The 22,565-nt window shown below is 43.7% G+C and overlaps 1 protein-coding gene across 5 annotated transcripts in view; it reads left to right on the top strand.

The window, feature by feature from the left end:
• The window catches only part of KIAA1958 (KIAA1958 ortholog), a 67,938-nt gene extending 53,308 nt beyond the window's left edge, over positions 1–14,630 (top strand). For all 5 annotated transcript variants that reach the window (XM_064438358.1, XM_064438355.1, XM_064438360.1 and 2 more), the window contains exon 3: positions 485–14,630. In XM_064438358.1, the coding sequence (XP_064294428.1) occupies positions 485–1,530 (1,046 nt within the window). In that variant the 3' untranslated portion in view covers positions 1,531–14,630. The remainder of the gene's footprint in view (positions 1–484) is intronic.
• The last annotated feature ends 7,935 nt before the right edge of the window (positions 14,631–22,565 follow it).

Genomic DNA, 22,565 nt, shown 5'->3' on the forward strand with positions numbered 1-22,565 from the left:
AAAATGTGTCTGATTAAAGATAATTTTTACTATCATAAATATGATGCTTTAGTTATTTTTTGTAGAAAAAAATTGGAACCAGTACAACCTCTGGTTTCACAAATGAAGCAATTCAGAATGGGCTTATCGCTTGGACTGGGCCCTGCACACAGCATTGGGATCCAGAGAAAAACCTTCTACCTTGCATTTGTTCTAAAAAGCAGATTGCCTCTAATCCCACTGTTTTCCACAAATCTCCATGCACAAAACTGTGCCCCAGTGTCATGAGGAGCTCACTTTGGTTTTGTACTCTAGTACATAATTTGTGAAACTGAAGTTGGCTTTTCAGTCATGTGACAGGTATGTAATGATGTTTTCCAGTGCTCTTTGTGAAATTGATTTTAATTTTATTTTCCTTTTCAAGGAAATTTGCTTTGAGCTAAAGTGCATCACACAAACTCACTGCTTCTGCTCTCTTTTGTCTTTCCCCTTCTCCCTGTTCCAGACCAGGATGAGAGAGCAGCAGAGCTCAGCAGGGAGCAGAATGAGAAGACCATTCGCAGCACACAGACGGCTCTCCGCAATTTCCGAGAGTTCCTCATCTCTAAGTATCCCTCTGAGACCCGGGAGATCTATGTCATCCCCTGCAAAGAGCTTGATGCCTACCTTGCTTCCTTCTTTGTGGATGCCAGACAAAAGGATGGATCTGAATACGAGCCAAACAGTCTGGCCAACTATCAGTGTGGGCTGGAGCGGTATCTCAAAGAGCACAGGTATGGATACAGTATTACGAGGGATAAAGAGTTCAAGAGGTCCCAGGAAGCTCTAAAGCAAAAGCAGATAGAACTGAGGTGTAAAGGAAAAGGAAACAAGCCGCACAAATCCATGAAGCTCACCTTTGCTGATGAGCTTATCCTGCGCAAAAGAGGCTTATTGAGCCGGTACAATCCTGAAGGGCTGCTGAACCTTGTCTGGCTAAACAACACTAAGGCGTTTGGACACTGCACAGGTTTCCATGGGTCCACCCTCAAGTGGGGTGACATCCGGCTACGGGTGACAGAGACCGGGTTGGAGTACCTGGAGTGGATGGGGCCGGACAATGGAGACGTCAACGCCAAGAGCAAGAGAGGTGGGACAGACTCCCGGGTGTATGCCACCCAGCACTCCCCACAGACCTGCCCCGTGCAAGACTACAAGGAGTATGCCCAGAGGCGGCCTCCAGCCATGCGCTACGAGGATGCGCCTTTTTACCTGTCCATCAAACCCGTCGTAAACTTGGCTGCGCTTCACTGGTACAATTGCCAAGCCCTGGGGAAAAACAAGCTTGCCAAGATGGTAAAGACGATGTGCGAGAAAGGCAACATCCCTGGCAGGAAGACCAACTTCAGCGTCTACCAGAGCTGCAGCACCCTCTCAGAAGCACAGAGCAACCAGCTGGTGCTGATCTGCAATAACTTGAGCCAGCAGGCTGCCCAGTCCATGGCGAGCCACTCCAATACTGGCAACTTCATAGTGTCAGCGTCCTATGACTCTTCCTCTGACACGGCTTGAAAAAGGGATATCACCTGAACACGTTTTTCTTTTCCTTTTTGTTTCAAGCATTGAATTTGTGCCCAATAATACACATCAGCTGTGATTGTACACTATTCCCCCATAGCCCTCTCTCCAGTGTTAATTCACTTTATAAAAATATATAAATATATAATATATTTTTCTTTTTACAAATAAGTCAATAGAAATAGTTTAGTATTACTAACATAGTATTTATAGTGTTGATACAAAAATGAAAGGTACTTATGGGTTATAATAAAAATGCAGATTTTAAAAGGACAAAAATGGTTCTCAGGCAACACAAGATAGACTGGAAATTCCATTTTTAACATGCACACATCAGTGAGTGTAAATCCCCAGGGAGGCTTACATAGCAATTCTATTTTAAAGCATTTTCAACTTCTTATTTTAACATGACCTCCCAGAGTGGAGGAGACAAACTTACCACTGGCTGCTGCTTCTTACCTGCTGGCTTATTCTTGATCAGCAAGACCAAGAAATAGAGATAACATCAATGTAAGTTCATGAAACCATTTACAACAATTTTTGTCTGGTTTTTATTTTGTTTCCTGAGGCTCATTTATGCCAGATGGGAAAAAAATCCTGAAGTCAGCTAAATGCTATTTTTAACTTTTGTTTTTGTTGGTGATTTTCTGTGATCAAAATGTTGCTGGTCTTTAGACTAAAAAGTATTGTTTTCAACAGTACGCAAAAGTATCATGGCAAAACCACTGTCATACACTAATTTTAACTGTTTAAGCACGGGTTTTTAGTATTTTGTCACTGTGTATACTTGATGTAAAATCTACTGACTTAGAGCCACTCTTTCAGTATTCTGGGGAATGCAGCACTGCAGAAAAATCCACAGTCTTATCCCAAACTGTACAGAAAAATGCATCAGATATGTCTTAAGCCATCATTTGAAATCCACAAAAAAAAAAAAAAGCATAGATAGTGTAATGATAATTTCATATTTACTACAGAAAATGAAAAAGCTGGGTAGTTTTAAGTACTCGAAAACAAATTTAAGTCAGCTACACATAATCTGTTTCCACTGCAGACAATGTAAAATGTGCATGTGAATCTGAAGGAAGAATTTGATCCTTAATGCCTCGAAATAATTAGTGCTACTGTTCCAACTTTTGACTTGTCAACATAATTGTTCTTCTTGTCTAAGTACAGGGAAAACACTAACAAATTCAGTATTTCAGTGAATGATTATAATTCTTGACCTTTAAAATGACGTACAGTACTTCTCAAGTAATTCAGCTTAGTTTATGTTCCACTAGGATATCCTAGGGCCATGATAAGGCTTTAGACAAGTCTACTGGCGTGATCTAATGCCCCCTGAAGTCAATGAAAGAGTCAACCTCAGCTGACTTCCCACGGGTGTTGGGTTAAACTGTTACTGAGGTGCTTTTTTGGGTTTGGGGTTTCTTTTCTTCTGTTTCTTTATGCTTGTTTGTCTTTTTTCCTTTACATTCCTGCATGTCTTTCATATTCTTTAGATCTGCAACAGTGCAGTGACTTTAATCATCACTAATTCCAAAGAAAGGGTGAAACAAAGGTAGCAGATGGAAATAAAAATAACCCACCTGGCACTGTTTAAAACCTGTTTTCTGTGTTGCTAGGGTGAATTTTTCCTGTGTGTGAGGGAGGTGGCAGAATTCCTGCACCTCACTAAAGCCTTATTGAAGGTCTGTTTTGGGGATGGGGTAGGTAACAGATGTGCCACTGAAAGATCTAAGAGCAGAGATTTCTGCTGTAATAAACATCTGTCCTCCCACAAAGCTTCTGCAGGTGACACAGCCTGGCTCTGATCTCTTTGTGCTCCAAAGGTACAAAGTCTGGGTTTCCCATGTGCCAGCTATCCCAGGGTCTTGCATGCCGTGGCAATGCAACTGCCAAATCCGCAACCTCTGAGTTACTGGTTGCTGTCTCTCAGGACTGTAGGGAAGGCAGTGGATCGGTGGGCACAGCCAGTCATTCATACTGCAAAGCTATGCTTCTGTGACTTGATTTTGGGGCTTGAGACCAAATCATAACACTACTGAAGTGAGTGGACACTGTGTACATGACTTTCAGTGCCACGGCAAAACTGGCTTGTAGGTGAAGGAAAGGAAAGCACAAAAAGGTTTTGGTTGCAGCCAGCAAGACAACTGCCCAGCTTCCAGATGAGGGCAGCCATCTGATTGCTGTTAGTACAGTCTTGCCTTTTCATGGCAGTGTTTTTAATGTGATAGTTAAAAATAGTTTTGCAAGGCTGGTGCTGCTCTCTGTGGGATTTCTTTGCTGTTTCCCACTGAGGGCTCATGCAGCTGCTCTTAGTATGTGCAGGAATGCAGGGGGTCCCATGCCAAGGAGCTCCCATGGGGTACCAGGTGAGAGCTCGACCATGAAGCTAGTCTCTAGGAAAGTCTTTGATCTCTGTTTCTCCCCCATTGCACTCATCTCAGCACTTGCCAGCGGCAGCTATTGCAAGATCTGACCTACTTCCCTGCCTTGCCTTTCCTGTGCTGCAACACGAGGCTGGGTACCAGCTGGCCTTTGTGGGGTAGCAGATCTCTGCTTCCCACCTCTGCTCCCCGGCCCAACCGCACCTCTTTGCTGGGAGAAGCTGCCTTGAGCTTGTAGGGGAAAGAAACCACCCACAGTGTGGCTGTCTCGTGTCTTTCCTCAAGCCCCACAAGGCAGGAAACTAGGCTTATAAACAAATTTATTCTCAGACTATTATCCAGCTCAGAGTTCGGCAATGGTTCACATCTTCTGTGGGTACACCATAGGTGTGTTGCTTCAGAGTGGGCTATTTTGTGTGGGCTATTTCGTGGGGTAATTCCACAATTATTCTTGTCTCCAAGGAGCCAGGTCACTGGCTGTGGGTGTGCCGTGCTGTAAACAGGTCTTTGAAGTGCTGCGTTGCATCAGTGCTATAATTCAGCCCCAACACAGACCTTGGCTCCATCGGCAGGAGGCAAAAATGCTCAGAGTAACCCAGAAGAAGGAAGACAAGCAGTCTTGGGTTTTGAGCTGGGAGGTCATAAAAATAATTTCTCATGACTTCTTGACTCCACATAGTCTGAGTTGTTGTGTACCAGAGCATTAGGACAGTTTGTGGTAGTGTCCAGCCCGTGCTCTGGGTGAGGCAAGGCCTCTGATACCCTTGGCTTAGCAAGGCATATCAGCAACTTTTGCTTGTCTGGTTGGGAGTTAAGCGGTGGTGTGTATGTGCTTATTGTGATAGCCTTGATACAGGAGTGGTTTTGTTCTGCTTTGCAACATCTCTAGTAACTCCAGCTTCCAGTTGGTGTTGATTGGCAGATTGCCTGGCAAATTCTGACGGCACAGCCCCAAATAGACTACTTGTTGAAGTAGTTAAACACATATGGTCAGAACATGATACCCAAGTAGTATCATGCTCCAAAAATATATTTATTAGCTTTGAAGGGCATTTAGCACAACATATTACTCAGTCTTCATTTGTGGACAGTTGCAATGAATTGAATGACCACAGCTTGCTTAATTACCATTTCTATTAAGGTCCTGGGAGGGTTGTTAACCCACTGGGAAGGAGACTTTTGATTTAAACCACTCTCATGGTTTTGTCTCATGCTGGTGGGAGAGTAGATGTCCCAGCTGCTGCAGCTGACCTGACAGGTGACAACTCAGTTGCTTGTAATTGTCTCCCAGTACTCCGACTGAGGGTGTCAAACCTCCTCCACCAGCCAGCTGCAAGCTCACTGTGATGGTGTGTAGCTTCCCTGGTGCTAAGACATGGCAGCATGGCCAGGGGTTAGTGCTGCCAACTTTTACAAGCCTTCCTCTCTTCGTAGGCAAAGGATTGGGGTCTCCTACCATGGCTGTTGATATCAAGTACCTTTTACTATGAAATCAAAAGGGCAGCTGGCAAAACACCGTACTGCTCTGGTCCAGCACAGCCTGGGAACCGGTGGTTGGGTGGGGTGGCCTACAAGCACTCACAGGCACTGCAGACAGCTGCTGTGCTCAGGATTATGTTTTGCTCTGATGTAAAAGCTGAGCTTTTGCCCCACAGTACAGGCTGTGATTTCCATAAGACAGGGGCAGCTGCCTCCAAAATGGGGCTCACTTTTCTACTTTCTTTTTCCCTTCCTTTTTTCCTGCTACTCACCTTTATTTGATCTGGTGTTAGACTTCTTCAGTGACGCATTTCAACTCACCAGCCCAGCAGAAAACGCAGCAGAAAAAGGGGGAAGTCAGATAATTTTCTGCCAGATCACTGAGCTGCATCTGCTCACAAACTGAGGTGCAGAGCCAGTGGGGGAGACAGAGGAAGGTGTGCCCCTGCCAGTATCCCAGTCATTAGCCTGGCTCAGCTTCTGCAGCCTTGGAAACCCATCAAAAGGGTAATGCAGACTGAGACCCTTCTGAATCATTTACCAATGTATTGGTTGCCTTCAGAACCACCTACCAGCTTTTGGGAGATTTGCTCAGTCCTACCAAGAGCAAAATTTTGCCTTGAACTTAAGAAAGAGGCAGAGTGCCAAAGCACAGGCCTGCACACAGTGCAAGGGAGCCTGTGCCAACTTTAGTGCAGGCTTTCCCACGTGGCCTTCTCATGACACCAAACCAAGAGTCAGACATGGGGATTATACATGGATGTCACTGGACTGATCTGGATGCAGCTGTGCACAGTACATGCACTTGGGTCTGTTCACGTGATTGCACATTTAGCTGGGCAGAGCTGTGGGCACTTGGACGGCTTAGGCTCTGTCTTATTAGTCACTCATGCATGTATTTATGATATTGTGGGTTTGCACAACATACATGTATTCATGCAGGTAGCTGGAACTGAAGTCTTTGATAGCTGGCTGTTGCAAACTGCCTGTTTAGTTTTCAAATACATATTTATGCAACAAATTGTATTTTTAAGTGCAGGAGAATGAAATACTGTTGTGAACTACGTTGTAGACTATACTACAAGGGATATCTAAAATAACAGCAAATACCTTGTTCATTTTCATGGTGCAGTGATTCTATGATAGCAGCATCCAGCCTATTGACACATAGGACAATCTAACAATGGAAACAGTGTCCATGTTGCACATTCTCCTTCATGAAGAATACCAATGTTTTTGAGCTATTTTCTGGTTTTGTTTTCAGAAGCTGCTGTGCACTGCTATTCAGTCTACAGCATAGTTGTCCTCTTTGAAAGCGGTGTAGAGAATGAAATGCAAGCAACGTGTTGTCCTGCTGTGCGTGCTTGTCTCAGATGTTTGTGACTGGATCTTGTTCTGCTGTTTGTGCAAACGATGTGGGGTGGGAAGATGGGGATCAGGAAGAGCAGGTGTTGCGTCACTCTAGAGCCAGGGCTGCCCTAAGGACTGAAACAGCCTTAAAGGAAACTGAGATTCCTGTTGCACTAGGTTTCCTCCCTGTCCAGCTCCTATTTACCCGTTCTTGTCACCGGGTCTGAGTACATCCCGTAAGTGCATTGACTGGCCTCACTAGCACATGTGGTGAATGGGCTGATCATTCCTCCTTACAATACGCTGCAAGTAATGGTGATTGACAGACTGGTCTTCCCCATTCCTGACATCCCTGCTCCTCTCTCCGTCCCTGAACCTCTAATATTCCCCTCTCCTGACACCTGCACTGTGGGACAAGGGGACCGCTTTGTGCAGGGTGGCTCTTGGCTGAGAGCTCCCTTCCTGCCTATCAAGTGACCTTGTGCTTTGGGGATAACACGCTCAGGGCGGATGGCCTCGCGTCGGGTACGTGGGGTTTGTGGGATACTGGATGCGAGCACTCTGGAGGCTTGCGTCTCTCGTGCTGGAAGCACTCTCCCTGTCTTCTCTTCTGCTTTTTGTGAGAGAGCTTTCGAATCATGAAATGATATGAAATTCATCCTGTGTAGAGGACCAGGCCCACATCTGTGTGCTGTTTGGCCTTCCACTGACATCCTTAAAATAGGACTGAGGCGGCTAGTCCTCAACAGTGCATAACTCTTGGGCTCACTCCATCATGGAAATCAGTTCATCTCACGTGGTGCGGGCAACAGGGCATTGGGACCGCCTGGCTCTCTGAACTCCCAGAGGCAAGGCGAATGTGTGGGAAGCACGAGAGCTTACAGGACACACAAATGTGGTTTGATTTGCCTGAAATGAGCCAGTTCATGTCTCTGGGTTAGGGTAGAGAGGACTCAGCTGTTCACTATGAAATATGGTGGGAAGAGGGTTGGCACTTCTTAATGAGGGTTCTTTGCCAAGTTTCAGTGTGAAGAGATGGCTGCTTTGCCTAAGGTGAGTTGCTGTCCTTGTTCTTAAGAGAGAGGATGTATTTTCTTTTCTTTCTGTGCTTACATGTGTGTGCTGAATCTGCACTCAGTGCTGAGGAGGAGTGTGGAGAGAAGGCACTCCAGCATGAAGAACGGCTATATTCGTAGCCGAAAAACTTGAACTTTAAAACTTTCTGGTGATGGTCCCCATGTGCTGAGCATGCCTTGGCAGTCGAGGACAGTACCACATCAGCTTGTGTCTCCCAGGACATCTGTTGGCTCCGTGCAGAGCCAGCATGGGTGTTGCTGCACCACTCCCCAGAAACTGAGGGCCTGGGGGTAGCTTGTCAAGGACACCCCTATCAGCCCAGTGTCTGCAAGCCAAGAAGGGGGAGGACCCTAAGCACAATTAAATGATGGTGCTTCCCCATGGACAGCGTATGATGGACTCGTGAGGCTGCACTGTATCTCCTCAAAGGTTTTGGAAAGCTAAGGGCCACCAGGGACATCACTGCTCCACCTCTTTCACAGCAGCATAACTTCAGCCGGCGATGGAGTTGCCTTTCTGAGAACAAGCTGGATTTCTCTGAGACCTTGCGGAGTTGTGTGGTTGCACTGCTCCCAGCTCCACTCATGCACACCAGGTGCCAGCCCGTTCCTCCACGCTGTGCTGTCTCTGGCTGAGGCCCTGTGAAGCTCTGCTGAAATCGTCCTCCAGCATCTCAACCCTTCCCGAAAGCAGCAGACAGGCACTGACAGCGGTGAAATGCTGGAAAGCTAAAAAGCCCCACAGCTTAGAGACACCTGTGAGCTTGTTGAAGGGTTTGACACTAGCCATTCACTGGAATATGTTCAAAGCAGTGGTGATGCCTAAAGCTTTAATTCCTAATCTGATGGGGGAAAAAAATGGCTTGGCACACAATTTGCTCATTAGATGAACTGATGTGTTTTAACATAGCCTCTAGAGTCTCGGTCTCAAGTGAGGAATATATTTCCTCTATTTTCTTACTGAATTGGTCAACTTTAGTTGGTAGTGCACACAAAATTCTATTTGTTTTATTACACAAATGCCATTAAATGAGCTGTGTGTGCATTGGATATGGATTTACATTTCAAGGCATTGATGCTTTTGCCTAATCTTTTATTCTTGTGCTCAGCATTCATTACACAGCAGTCACTGGTATCTGAAAACACAGTACCTTTTTGGATTTCAATCTGATCTTGTGTAATTAATACAATATTCGTTCATAGTGTTTAAGAGATTGGTGAGGTAGGTGCTGTCATGGAAATTCAGTGGGGTAGACTTTCAGTGGGAATGAGGTGTTTAGCACTTTCACAATGCTTCAGCAATCTGCCTTTGCATTTTTGGTTACTAATGTTTTACACAGTCCATAGCGTCAAGAAAATAATGAAGCACCCAAGGGAGGGAAAGAATCAAGAAAATACAAAATGTTTTGGACAAAAATATTGTCTTATTCTTGACTAGAAAACTAAAATCTTAAAATTAATTTTACAGATACTATCTTTGCCACTTCAGCTGTTATTTTTGTGAACAAAGATGACTCTCTAAGATTGCTCATGCCTAGAATTTGATCTGCCTTCTGAAGGCTGTAATCTTGCCAAGACTGTCCTTACCATTACAGCATGTTCTCAGCTGGCCTAAATCGTATGTAGCCTTAAGTGGTGCCTGGTCTGCCCCACATTGCTCCTTCCCTTATACTATCATGCATTTAATATACTTACTCTCTGTAAGTATATTCTAGCCTGAAAACAAGCCAATGAAGGAGACACACTTCAACCTTTGTATCTTCAGCAGTGGATGTGAAGTACAGACCCAGAAGGCAAGGCAATAGTAACTGGCTTTGAATGACTTTTGGTAACTTTTGTGTAGGAAGACAAACCTCCTAGTGACTCTGAGGCTGAAGGTGCGCTGAATGCTGACTGCAGTGTAAATAGCTTTGCAGAGGCCTTTGTCTTATGTGTGGTGCTTATGGTTCGGGTCTTGCAAGCTCTGCCTTCTGCAGGAGCTTCCTCTGTGAGTGGCTTGCCAGACTGTGTTTCTCTGCACGAGGCTGGGTGCATGGATGTGAAACGCAGGTGCAGAAATACCCAGAGCATTCAGGGATGTGCAGACAAAGCATGACATGAAACATCTTAATGGAGTCTGAAAGCTGTCAGGAAGAAATGGTGAGAACCTGATTTTGCTTCTGTTTGTGGCAGTGTGTGCAAGCCAGGTGGTGCTGCTGCTGGAGAGGATTTGGTGCCAGTTTTGTAGAGCACTGTGAGAAATGTATGCCTGTGCTGCCGGCTTCCACCCAGCTGGGGCTGTTGACTGCACTTATCTGCAAGTGCATGACTAGCCCCATGGGCACGAATGGGTCTGAGGCATACAGGAAAGGACATCGCTTGCCTGTAGTTGCATTGTCAGTGTTTTTTTTGTCTGTGTGACCCATCTGTCTCAGGGTCATCTTGAGACCTGTCAGGGTAGACCAAATTATTCAAGACTGGAAGAAAAAGAAATGGCAGAATATCTAAGTGTGATGAAGACAGTGGAAAGGCAGTGGGAAAGCCTGGCAAACACAATGGAAGTTCTTGTCTTTTTTTCTAAAGAAGTCAAGCATAATCCTTATCCTTTAATATCCTACTTTGTTTTACACCAGAATGAGAAAGACTTTTCCATTTGTTTTAATTTTCTGCTGGCTTTAACTCTGCCTTTGAAAAGCATTTTTGCTATGACAACCCTTGGTCTTGTGGTGAGCAGTGCTAGGGAGAAACAGCTAAAGGAAGGCTTTTATTTCTTCCTGAATGCAAGGTTTGAACTTTATAATCTTTTAATGTGAATGTGTTTTCTCCCATTTTGTAAACTGATGAGATTAGCACTGTTCCTCCCAAAGCAGCAGTTGAAAAACATATTTTGCTGAAATCTAACCATATTTCTATGTAACAATGTGAATTCTCCTAAGTGACCAGTTCATTCTCAGAGTTAAACCTCTCTCTAAGGCTAACTTCCACTCGCTGTCTTTAATGACAACTCAACTTTTTTAAGAACAGTTTGTAAAAAAGTAGGCTTTGTTAATTATTTTGTTTTGTTTTCTACGAAAAAAATCACTGTCTTGCCAAATAATAATAATATTAATAATAATAATAACAATAATAATAATTCTATGCATTGTGAGATTCAGTGATGTTGCTGTTGAAATTTTGCATGTTTTCTAGATGTTCTGACATTTGTACGTTTATGTGGTACTTGTAAAAATGCTAACCATTGCTGCTATAATCACCACTGTTTTAGGTAACCGAAAACTGTACTATGAAGCTGTGCCAGTTAGCAGGTTGTCTTGTGTGTTATGGTAAAACTCTTCGTTCTGCTGTTCATTTCCTGTTTTAAGCCAGTATTTAGTGCCTTCTGTAGAAGGAATCAATATGTTGTGGTAGACGGGAGGTGCCAAACTTCTATCATCTTGTTCTGCACAGATGATCACTTACTAGCTTGAAGCTTAAGAAAAAAAAAAAAGTAAAAAGAAAAACAAAATCTTGAACTCTCTATCTTTCTTTAAAGTGTCTTCTCATTAATTTTCATTTGGGAAAAAAGCCCTTTAGTAGAGCTGAAAAGAAGCCATTTCCCAGCTACACTTCCTGCAGCAGCAGTCTGCCAACTGTGAATGTGAGGGGTACGAGGGAATGTGTGGTACCCAAATGTTCCTGTTGGTAACGGATCCAGTGATTAGCCAAGCCAGTTTAAGTTATTGCGGAGCATGCTAAAATGCCATTTAATGAAAGCAATCCTCTGATTACCATAAGAAACTGTTAGCTCTTGTAACAGTTGTGAGCCTGCTCTTGTAAACAAGTGTCAGCTTGGTCAAGTGGTGGATTCCAGTCCCTGTTACGCCTCTGCTGAAGCCACACATTGCTGCCAAATGAGACTTGGATGAAATTCAAGCCAAAGACTTTTGGTCTTGTTCTTTCCAACTGCTTTCATGGCAGACAAGCCCTGTTTATCAAAATTCTGACATTGCATTTTCAGTTCCTTTTCCACCCTCTGCTTAGAATCTGTCAGTATAGCAAATACGCACATGCATATGCATTCATTTTGATTTTGATAAGATTGTGACAGGCTGAAATCGTACCGTGCTGTAATTGTACAACAGAAACAGGCATGTTCATCTGTCTAGTGCATTTCCCAACCACCAGGTATGGTCAACTGTACCCTAGGCTGGTCTTCAAAATAGTATTTTGTGTGGGAAAAAAAACCCCTAACCATCAGTTTTCTGTCTCTACTGAGAGATAAAAGCCTGTTACATATCTTGAAATGACTTTTCAAATCAGAATACCATGTTGCCAGAAAAACTGTGTGACTGGGAAAATAAGAGTGCATTGAATTAATCCTTACAGGTACTGGTCTAAAGCCAGCTCTGTTCCCCAGCAAGACAATTTACAGCCCTTTTGATGTAAAATACTTCCAAAAAAGAACTTAACCCCAAAATTTTCAATGTAGTTGCTCCTTTTTGTGACACCCAGGACATTTACAAAAAGCAGTATTAACACAGCCCAGAACACACTGAAAATTGTCCCATGTAGTAGGTTGCGAGCCAGCACCCCACAAACTGGTTAATTTGAAAACCCCACCTGAAGATCTAAACCTTCTGCAAGTGTTAGGATGCTTAGAAGCCTTTTGCAGGACCTCAGTTCCCATCTCTTCGAAGGAGGGAATAGGGGTCTCTTCAGAAAGGTTTAGCCCTTTTATTGTCCTTTAAAAACTGGTAGCTTCTTCAGGCTCCTTCTGCCAGATCAGAAGCCAGCTAAGACCAGTTGCAATGTGTTTCGCTGTTGTTTTGCTTGTCTAGTAGCCATTTACACATGAACACATGCCTCCACCAGTACGAGTGAAGAATTTTGACTCCACAGACTCCTGCCTATGTGGCCCTAATATTAAATATGCAAGGCAGTGATACATGGTCTTATTTCCTGCATTGCTTCTATTTATAGCTAGACCTGAGTCTCCATGGTCCCACCAACTGCACTAATTGTCGTACCAATTGGTCTTCCTAGCTTCTTCTATGTGTTGGGCCAACTTGAAAAAAAAAATAATCGGATTGCTGCAGCATGGCAGCTGGGTTTTCCCTATCTTCTTCTCTTCCATTATGAAGCTAGATATATTTGCATTATCTTCAGCTTCAATTTGAATCAGGAAAGTGACCAATATCCTTTATTTAGCACTTTGCAAGCTTGAAATGCAGTTATGACTCTACAGGTGCAGACCTGGCATTAGGATTTAGCCTGCTGCCTGTGGCATGTCGGTCTCCAGTATTTGATGGCTTTTCACCATGGTTCTCTGGTTTCAAGATGCAAACTGGCTGGTACTAATGGTGTGCTGGTTTAGATCCACTTTCCAATCACTGTGATGCCTTCAGTGTACATGTTGTCGGTCTTGTATTTGCTCTTAGTAATTGCATTTTGTTTGAACTGCATTATACTGCAGGACAAACATTAATTTTCTTTCGGTTTTTTTTTTAAGAAAAAAAAATACAGCTTAGGCTGTGCTGCTGAAAGGAGCCAGGAGAGAAATATCTATCCAAACCCCAATCAAATTTGGGGACTTAGCTTTTTTTTAGACCCCTTTGCGAACCCAGCTGTAATCAGCAATTTCAGGCAGAGAGCATGTCTTCCACTCAAAATGCAATTTTCTGTTCACAGGGCAGCTTATTACACAGATCTCTTGCCCCTGTGTTTGGGAGATTATATATACAGTGGTATGTTAGGAGTAATATTTTTATGCATTTTAATGCATTAAGGCCTGCAAATCTAGAATATCTGAGTGGAAGAGAAAGATTACTTGATCATTTTCTGAAAACGTGAACAAAATTATCAACTACAGTTCATTTTCAGAGCTGCCTATTCAGCGCCATTGTCCTCAAATTACCATCTTTCTGGAGTTGTACAGCGACCTGAGAAAAATGAGCAAAAAGGCATTGCTGCTGTAAACGAGGAAGGATTTCACAACCTACTTGAAGCCCCAGATCCCCAGCTGGGTTTCTACGGCTGGTAATCTTTTTACTTGTCAGCTGGATAAGTTTTGATTCATGCTGATGCCGTATTGCTATTTCTGCAGTGTATTTTTAAGAAGCAACTTCATACAGGGCAAGGTCCTTCACAGGTGAAGAACAATATCATCAACAAAGTTGTCTGTCACTGGTGTCAGTTAAGAACTGGTTTTTTGTTGTGAGGGTTTTTTTTCTATGGCAAGACACTCTACTCTTCTTTAATTGGGATGGAGTAAACAAATGCATGTTGTACTGCTGTCTGCCGCACTTCAGTCAGATGTCTCCTTGGAAAATGCTCTTCTACTATTTCAGTACAAGAATGCCCTCAGTAAGAAGAAAGTAAAACCAAGAGGTCTTTTTTTAATGGAGCCTGAGTTTCATCCCTCACTTGGTTGTCAGATAATTAGGCTTTTGAAAAGAATGGATTCAGTTGTGTGCTAACTGGAGTATGACATTCACTTTTACTGATCTGCAAATTCCAGAGATGTTCTGATCTTTATTGCACTTCAGCTCCATTTTTATTCCCTTATGATAATCGTTAAGAAGTCTGGTTCTGCTGCATTAGAAATTTATTTCACTGTCTGTACAAAGCTTGCTACTATTGTAGTGTAACTTTTTATTTTAGTTTTTTTTTTTTTTAAATTTGTATTGGTACAGCCTTAAACACCATGGAATTAAAGACCATTTAAAAATAATCAAAAGAGTCATTGATGTCTGTGATAAGTGCATGCTTTGTTCACAGTGTTTTGTCTGTAATTAGGTGTAGCAACCAAGTCTCATGTATTTAATAAAATGTTTTCTGCAAAGTTGACTGCTTTCTTTAATCAAATGAAAACAATTTACTTGGCATTTCGAAGCATGTTGTATAAAAAGAGGACAGTGCTCTCTCATGCTTGTCAAGTATGAGTATCAGCATAGCTGGGAACTTCCCATGGACCTGTGATGCATTTTGATTAGCAGAGTGCAAATAGGCTCACCAAGAAATAGTTGCTGTCATACCCCCTTTAACTTCTGGGGTTGTGTTTCAGGAAAACATTTAAACAATCAGTTAAGTCCTTCCCTGCTCAGGAATGTACTTAGAGGCAAGCTTGGCTTGAACCATGTGCTCATTTAATCTCACTTCAGTAGGACTGAAAACCTAGGTCCTGATAGCCTTTTTGGATTAAGACATTCCCTGAACCTGATGTGCTTACATCAGTTCCAAGGCACAGTCTGGTTTGAAATTACTGATTTTGCTCTTAGAATTTCAGCAGTATGGCCTGTTGTCCACATAGGTTTTTTTTAATGTTTGTCTAGAATAAAACTAAATGTGCATCCAAGGATAGGTATCTCTTAAAACAGTTGCTTGTCAGGTCTGAATTTTCTCTGTTCGAGAAGTTTTAAAATTAAATGACCAGAAAACTAAAGCTAATAAAGCCCCTATAAGTGTGAAAGATAAACATTCCAAGTGCAAGAATCTCTTGAGACCTCTAATGAAATTCCACTGAGCTGCTGTTTGTGGGATGACAACTGTTGGAGAAGGTCAGAGAGTCTGAGGTTCTGCCAGAGGAACAGGAAAAAGCCACATCCCTCAGGGAGCTGCCATCTAGGGAACAGCAATGTGTGTTGGTGTTAGGACATCAGTGCAAGACAGTAAGAGCTAAGCAACCCTGGATGAGGAACAGAGGAACATGATTTTTACCAGGTGTTCTGGGGCTGCATTTCCATCATCTGGCAAATTCTGTGAAATAAATCCCCTTCTTGCTGCTTGGTGCTAGTGGTGGGACTGTGTGTTTTTGCTTAGCACAACAGCACGTAAAAGGCATCATGTCAAAGGTCCTGCCATGGTCCAGTGACAAGTGGAAAGAAAAAACAGAGGCCTTCAGAGAAAGAGACAGAGAAATGAGGTATGGACAGGTAATGGCCAGGGGCTACCAGGTGCTTTTGCTGACTGATCACATGCACAGTCAACCTGTTGGATTAAACTCTATAACTTAATTCAAGCTGTCTTGAGGGTAGTTGAAGTTAATGTGCTTTCCTTTGGTCTAAAGGTGAGTATGCAAGTGGTGGTTAATGGCAAATGTGGTTAATGCAGATTCAGCTAAGCAAGCTGATAAAGTTTGGTAACTCAGCTGCTTTAACTCTTCCCTTTGTACACTCATTTAACCCAGATTACCACTTCAAGAACGGCTGTGCTTGCACAGCCCATGGGATGGCTGCATGTCCTTTCCTCCTCCTCTCATACCCAAGGTAACCGGCAGCAGCATGCACACCTTGTGTGCAGTCTTGTAGGGTTCAGGCCTTCTGGGTAGCTAGACAAACAGCACTGAGGAATTTAGCTTGGGAAATCCAGAGTGCTTTCCTGGGATGATCTCACAAATGTGATGAAGTCTCCTGGTTGCAGCTGACTATATCTGAATATTGTGCTCAAGATACTGCTTAAGAACATGACTGCAACTGATGAAGCAGTTGCTATGGGATATTATGGCACATATATGATTCTTCAGATAAGGCTTGGGCATGGCAAAGTGGGATCTGTAACTTGCTGGTGCTTTACTTTGTAATAGATACTGAAGACAAATGGAAATTGGCAGCTGTTACTGGAAAGATCCGCAAAATTTCTTTTTAGAGTAGACTGATGTATTACTGTGTTACAACCTTCACTATTGATAGCGTTGTTTAGCTCTGAAAGAGAATAGTTAGAAGAAAAAAAAGATGGCTATGTATAAGAAGATATGGCTATTTTTATATGGACACTTTGTTATAAGAGCCAAATTCCTGCAGGTACCTGTGAGAGAGCACACACCGAAGACTGGCAGCACATGAGATACTTATTGCTTCTCCTCTGAAAGCTGTGAGGAAACAACACCTGAAAGAGCTTGAAGACAAAATCCTGCATGTAGCATGATTTTTCACCTCAGAGCTCCTCGAGTACTTGCAAGTACACCATTTTTAGTTATTCCTGTCCTCATGAAAAATGGCACATGGAACAGCACTGGAGAAGAATCTGCTTTGAAACTATACCCAGGGAAAGGCAGGCAGAAGCCTTGAGCGTTGAGGAGACAGGATGCAACTAGCCATGGAGCCATTAACACCATAGTACAAGATGATGCTGTTCATCTGCATTTGGAAGGAGATTTCTGTGTGACTGGACCTTGATGAGAAACACTCAGAAATGTTCTTGGAGGCTGAGGTTGGCCAGATATTCTCATGTCTAGAGGGTTGCCTGAAGAAACTATTGAGCAGACAAGCATTGCCCATCCTACAAAATGAGACAGCTAAGCTGTATCCTCTGCTATCCCATCTGCCATGGGGGTCACCTTTCCACATCAGCTGTGTCCTTCAGCCTTCTGGGTCTGGAGTCCCTTCTGGAAGAGGGACTAGTTACACAGTTGTAAAATGTGGTTATTAAACTGCTCAGCAGACCAAAAATCTGTCAGGCCATGTCGGTGCTGTATCAGGCACCTGGTGCCTGCAAGACAGCAGGGAGTACCGGAGTGTCTCTCTGCTCACCTTGTGAGAGCCGGGTGGCCTCTAAACAGTATCTAGAATCCCTGCTTTTTCTGGTCAACTCTGACATCTGCCAGAAGCCCGTGATACATGTCAGCATCTTTGCAGCATGGGCCAGCACAAAAATGAGTAAAGGCCAGTAAAAAATGAGTAGAATCTGGGGGTTTTAGGAACATCCAGTTATGACAGAGACCTTCAGCTTCTTTATTTAGAGCAGATGGGTGGGGGACTAGTATGTTTGCTTCCACAGAGGGAGAATACAGTCCCCTGGTTTTTCCCATGTAGTGCCACTGAGATGGTGACTGCTAATTCGCAGCATGAAGAGCAACAGGCGCTGTGTGAGTAACTGCCTTTGCTTTAGGGGACGTATGTAGAGATGTAAAGAGAAATCAGATCTGAGACCTCACTGCTTTTGATGGCATCTTACCAGCTTATCTGGCAGCCTCCTCTTCTTCCCTCACCGAACACACACACAGAGTACAACTTCTGGCCTCAGCATGGAGCAGAGCATTAGGTGTCTAGACATATACCACATGCATTTCAACTTAAAAGGTCTGGCATGGAGCACGTATAAACCATCAGATAATAGCACGGTTGCCTGCATAGATGTAGGGTGTGTACATGTTTTGGCAAGCAATGAAAAATATAACTGATTTTTTGCTGTACTGTGTATCATCTCAGTGACAGAAGTTTGGCAAGAGAGCTTGTGCCTGCACAGATGGCCGTTTTGTGTGATTTTTGTGTGGTTTCTGCCATGAGTGTGGCATCGGGTGAACCAAACACAAAGATCACTTTTTCAAAGGATCCATCATTACTGAGGTGTTAAAGTGCTACATATTCACACATACTTAGCCTGCATCCCCAGAAATGTTGTTTGAAAATAAGCCCTCCGGCAACCTCCAGGAAGAGGGAGGCAGAAGGCGTATTAGGGGTGAGGGAGCAGGACCCTGAGATTTACGCACAAGATCTCCTCTGTGTTTGTTAGTTACTCATGCAGTACATAACAGCAGTACTGAGCCAGGACTTGCTTGCTTTCACAGGCAGCCTGTGAGTTATACACATAAAAATGCAGCCTTGCGGGACTTGATCCAGAACCTGCAAGTGTTGATGTGATTATAACCCAGAGCATCCGTGTTTGCAAGGTCCTTCTGGAAATGGCATGTGGCTTCCTGCCTGCTTAATGCTTTTCCAAATTCCGTCTGACAAGTCCCAGTGAGATCTCCTGTCCACACTCGGTAAGGGTGTAGTTTTTCTTAGTGTCTCTTGGCGGAGCCCCAACACCTCTATCAAGTACTACACGAGGTGTTCAGACATCATTTAAAACTCTTAAGGCATCCTCTGGCTACTGACAGCTGATGTCAGGCAAAGAGCTTTGTGGTTTGGGATGCAGCTGCTGAAATCAGCAATGAAGGCAGGATGGGAATTCCCTCATCTTTAAACAGAGCCTGTGCACTGGTGTGCTTTTGAACCAGCCTTTTCCAGGACTTCTCCACACTGTCTGAGAATGATAGGGATAGACTGTTTTCTCCTGAACAAAAGAAAGCAAATATTCATTATACTGATATAAAAAAAGAGAAGCAAAGAGGATCTATTTCCTGCAGGAGTGGAAAATTGGGTATTTCTTGTTCCAGCCTTCTGATGATACAACACCCTTACAGATCGTAGCTGACACATGCTTGCCATCACAATACCATCATTTTACTTAATTTCTATTTTGTTATGCTAAGACTCCTTTGCTGCAAATATTAGAGCTGCATGCTGCTCACAGTAGCCATCACTTTCTCATCTGGCTACACTTCCAATCCTTAAGAGAAACTCTTGCCAATTTCTGTAATTTCTGAGTTTATGAGGACAACGTGTCTAGTGGGAGGAAAATAAAGAAGTGATACAGACTTTAATGGGCATCACCGTGCATAAGGTATGAAACATCCCGGAATAGGCCATGTGTGTATCCTGCTCTGGTGCAGCACTTGACTCACTGTCCCAGTTCAGGACTGAAGTAGCACTAATAACAAGCTGTTACTGTTAGCTCTATCAAGTATCAGAGCTCAGCTCAAACCAGATGCCCTCGTTTTGAAAATCTGGAATTTGGAGAAACCAGGAACCGTGACTTTATTTCCTAGCACATGATAAACTCTGCCTTGGGAAGCCAGAAGCAATCTAAGTCTCTGTGTTCTGCTGTGGTTCAATAAATTGCCTGAGTGGTACTGTGATTCAGGAAATGGCCACCATAATTTTCAAACTGAGGCCTGTCGGAAGTTAATTAATCACTGTGGGATTAAATGCAGTATGAGAACTGCAGTGAGGCTGGTGCTTTTCATCTTCTGGGGCAACTGGCACTGTATGGTTACACTCTTGATTTTAGTAGGCTATTTCTCAAAGTGCTCTTGGTGCTTTCAGAAGTAGTCCTTGCGTGAGCCGGTGGCAGCTCATGAGACGGCAATTTCAGAAGCAAAGTAGCAAGCAACTTGTGGGGAAATGTGGTGTGGGAGTGAACTTCATCAATCCGTGGGCTGGGCAAGCAAATATACCGGAAGGTGCAAGGCTTTATGGAGAACCTACCTAATATTTACTTATTGGTAGGAGGCAAACGGTTCCTGAACAGTCATTGTGAGAGCAAGACCTGAGGGCACAAGAGGGCAAACCCTTCCCGAGGAGACCGCTGGCAGCACAACAGCTCGTCATTTCCATGAGCATCCTGGCCTTTCTTTAGCAGAGATGGCCACCTAATAACTCACCACACAGAAGTTATGAAACCATTGACCAGAGGAACTTCCACCCAAGATCATGGCACCTGAATTTGCCACAACGTCCCATTCCTGGGCTAGCAAGAGGCCAAGGTGGCTGCCAGGCACCACAGGCAGTGGTCGTCAGCACAGACAGAGGAGGATCATTTGCCATGAGCAAAGTTTGTAAACACAGTTCAGTTTAGGAAAAATACTTGCAGCCTACCTTTCAGATGGAAAGAAGTCCTATTTTCATCCACTGACTGTTTGCAGTGTACAGAAGGAAGAGAGGGTCCCTTCAGCTTGTAGGACCTCTTCCCCTGCACAGGCTTCCATGGCATTGTGCCTTTTTCAGATGTGCCCTCTGCGTAGCATGCTTTCTTCCAGCAATCTTTCTTGTAGTCTTCAGGAGGACACCCTGAGCTGTCAGGGGTCTGCAGACCACAGACGGAGGACTCCTGTTATACAAGTTTCCATTGCTCAGAGAATCAGACAACATGCTTACATTGATAGCCTGTGCATGGTGCAGCTATTCAGCTTTCCAGCTTATTTTGCTTACAGTGGGTTCTCCAGTTGGGTTTATGCAGTTCCTTTACCTTTTACATACTATATTAACAGCAAAAGCTGCAACAATAGAAACCTGTTTTCAAAATCACCTCTTTCTAGCATGCAGAGTTACATCTCTGGTGCTGCAGTAACAGTCAGCTGTGGATGCAGAACTGAAGGTTAAAAGGAGAAATCCAACATCTCCCTCCCCTTGAGAGTACCACATCTTCCCTTTTCCTGCCATGCTGAGACGGTCACTGTGGGGATCACTAGCTCATGCACTGGGCTGCAAAATCAATTAGCTTCAGCCCTGTTAAAAAGTTGACTTAAATTATAGTGGATATAATAAAATTGTAGTGGTATCATTAAAATGTATTACTCTTTCATAAAGGATATTATGTATCTGAACATCTCTAAAAAGGTTTTCCATCAATCCTCTACCTCCAGTTCCTGCTTATGGCGCTGAGGCTCTCCTTTTAAGAAATGCACACTCATGCCCACTTAACTCATGGTATTCATCAAGATGCCCTGCCTTTGGTCCACTGAAGCAACATGGCCTGATTCTGTTGTGTCTAACAGGGAGCATAAAGTGGGTATGAGTGGAAAAATAAAATCCTACCTAGTTAGCACTGCCTGTCCAGCTTGCACAGACACCCATGGTGGTGTGACACACTGGCAGCACAGAGTCAGGCTATTAGGAATACAAAGAGTTTTTCCCCTGCTCCTGAGTTGACTAACAAGGGAAAATCCTTTGCCTTTGTCATCCTCCCACTGTTTCTGCAGCAAGATAAAAGATGCTGTGTTACTCCTTCTCTATTACTGACTCAGTGTGGCAGTACATTTTTAGCTCTGTGGCAACCTTAGGGTGACTTCACGTTGGTGCCCCTCCTGCCATGTCTGTCTTCAGCACACAAACTCATGGGAAATCATGAGGGAAGTGCTGTGTTTCAGCTTTCTTAAATTCCTCACATTTTGTGAAAAACACCAAGTTGCTCTTAGCCAGAAATGGTGATGCCATGTCACTAGGACAAGCTATTTTTATCCCTTTTCTTTATTTGTTTTCTAGCATATTCAACTAAGCTTAACAAGTTTCCCATCTTTAATTTTGGTGACGACCTCAAGTACCTGTGTATCAGTGGTGTGAGCCCCAACACCACCATAGCCACCCTCTATGCTCTCAACATGTGGAGATACTGGTGCCTGACCAAAGGACTCAGGAATTACATGGACATCACTAAGGTCAGAAAACTTAGCAAAATACTGTTTTTTCAGTGGTGGGAACCAGCCTCTCTGGTCAAATGAAGTTCTAAAGTTTGAAAAGAGATGGGGTTTAAGTCTTTTTTACGTCCTTGTGGTCTTGGGGACTCTCTTAGTAAAGCTGTAGCCTTTTCTAATTCACACCCTGTTGCCTTTATGGTTGAGCCAGTAACTTGGAAAACCGGGGTGATACTAAAGATTTCCATGTACATAACCCTTGTACACAAACTTGGTCTCTCGCTGCCATGTGACAAGATTTCCTGCTGTTACCCTAAGGACATACTGTTTGCATGATTTCTGCTCCCAGAGCTAGCCAATGCAATTCAAAGCATTGGAGGACTTTTCTCCAAAAATGAACTCCCAGAAAAATCAGTGTGCAAACAAAAATTAAGGACTGTGGCAAAGGACCAAAGTACAAAAAGCCCCACTCATGTTTTTATAACGAATATTCTCTGTTAGGTTGAGCTAAGACATTGGCAGGCTAAGGCCGCCTGACTGACAGCCTGACCGCAATACTGACATCTCATGGCCAAAAGCAGAGGCTGCTGCTGCTCCTCTCCTTTTTCTCCTTCTCTGCCCACGCACCCAGGGGAAACCTGAAGTTGCAGGAGAGGTGGGCACTTGCCTGGGTTCAGAACTCTGTGAAATGAACATACTGAGCAGTAGGACTGGTTGCTTTAAGGTATGGTGCCAGGGGCTTCTGTGGTTTCTCTCAATGACTGC

Source organism: Phalacrocorax carbo, chromosome Z, assembly GCF_963921805.1.
Source record: "Phalacrocorax carbo chromosome Z, bPhaCar2.1, whole genome shotgun sequence".
Lineage (NCBI taxonomy): Eukaryota > Metazoa > Chordata > Aves > Suliformes > Phalacrocoracidae > Phalacrocorax > Phalacrocorax carbo.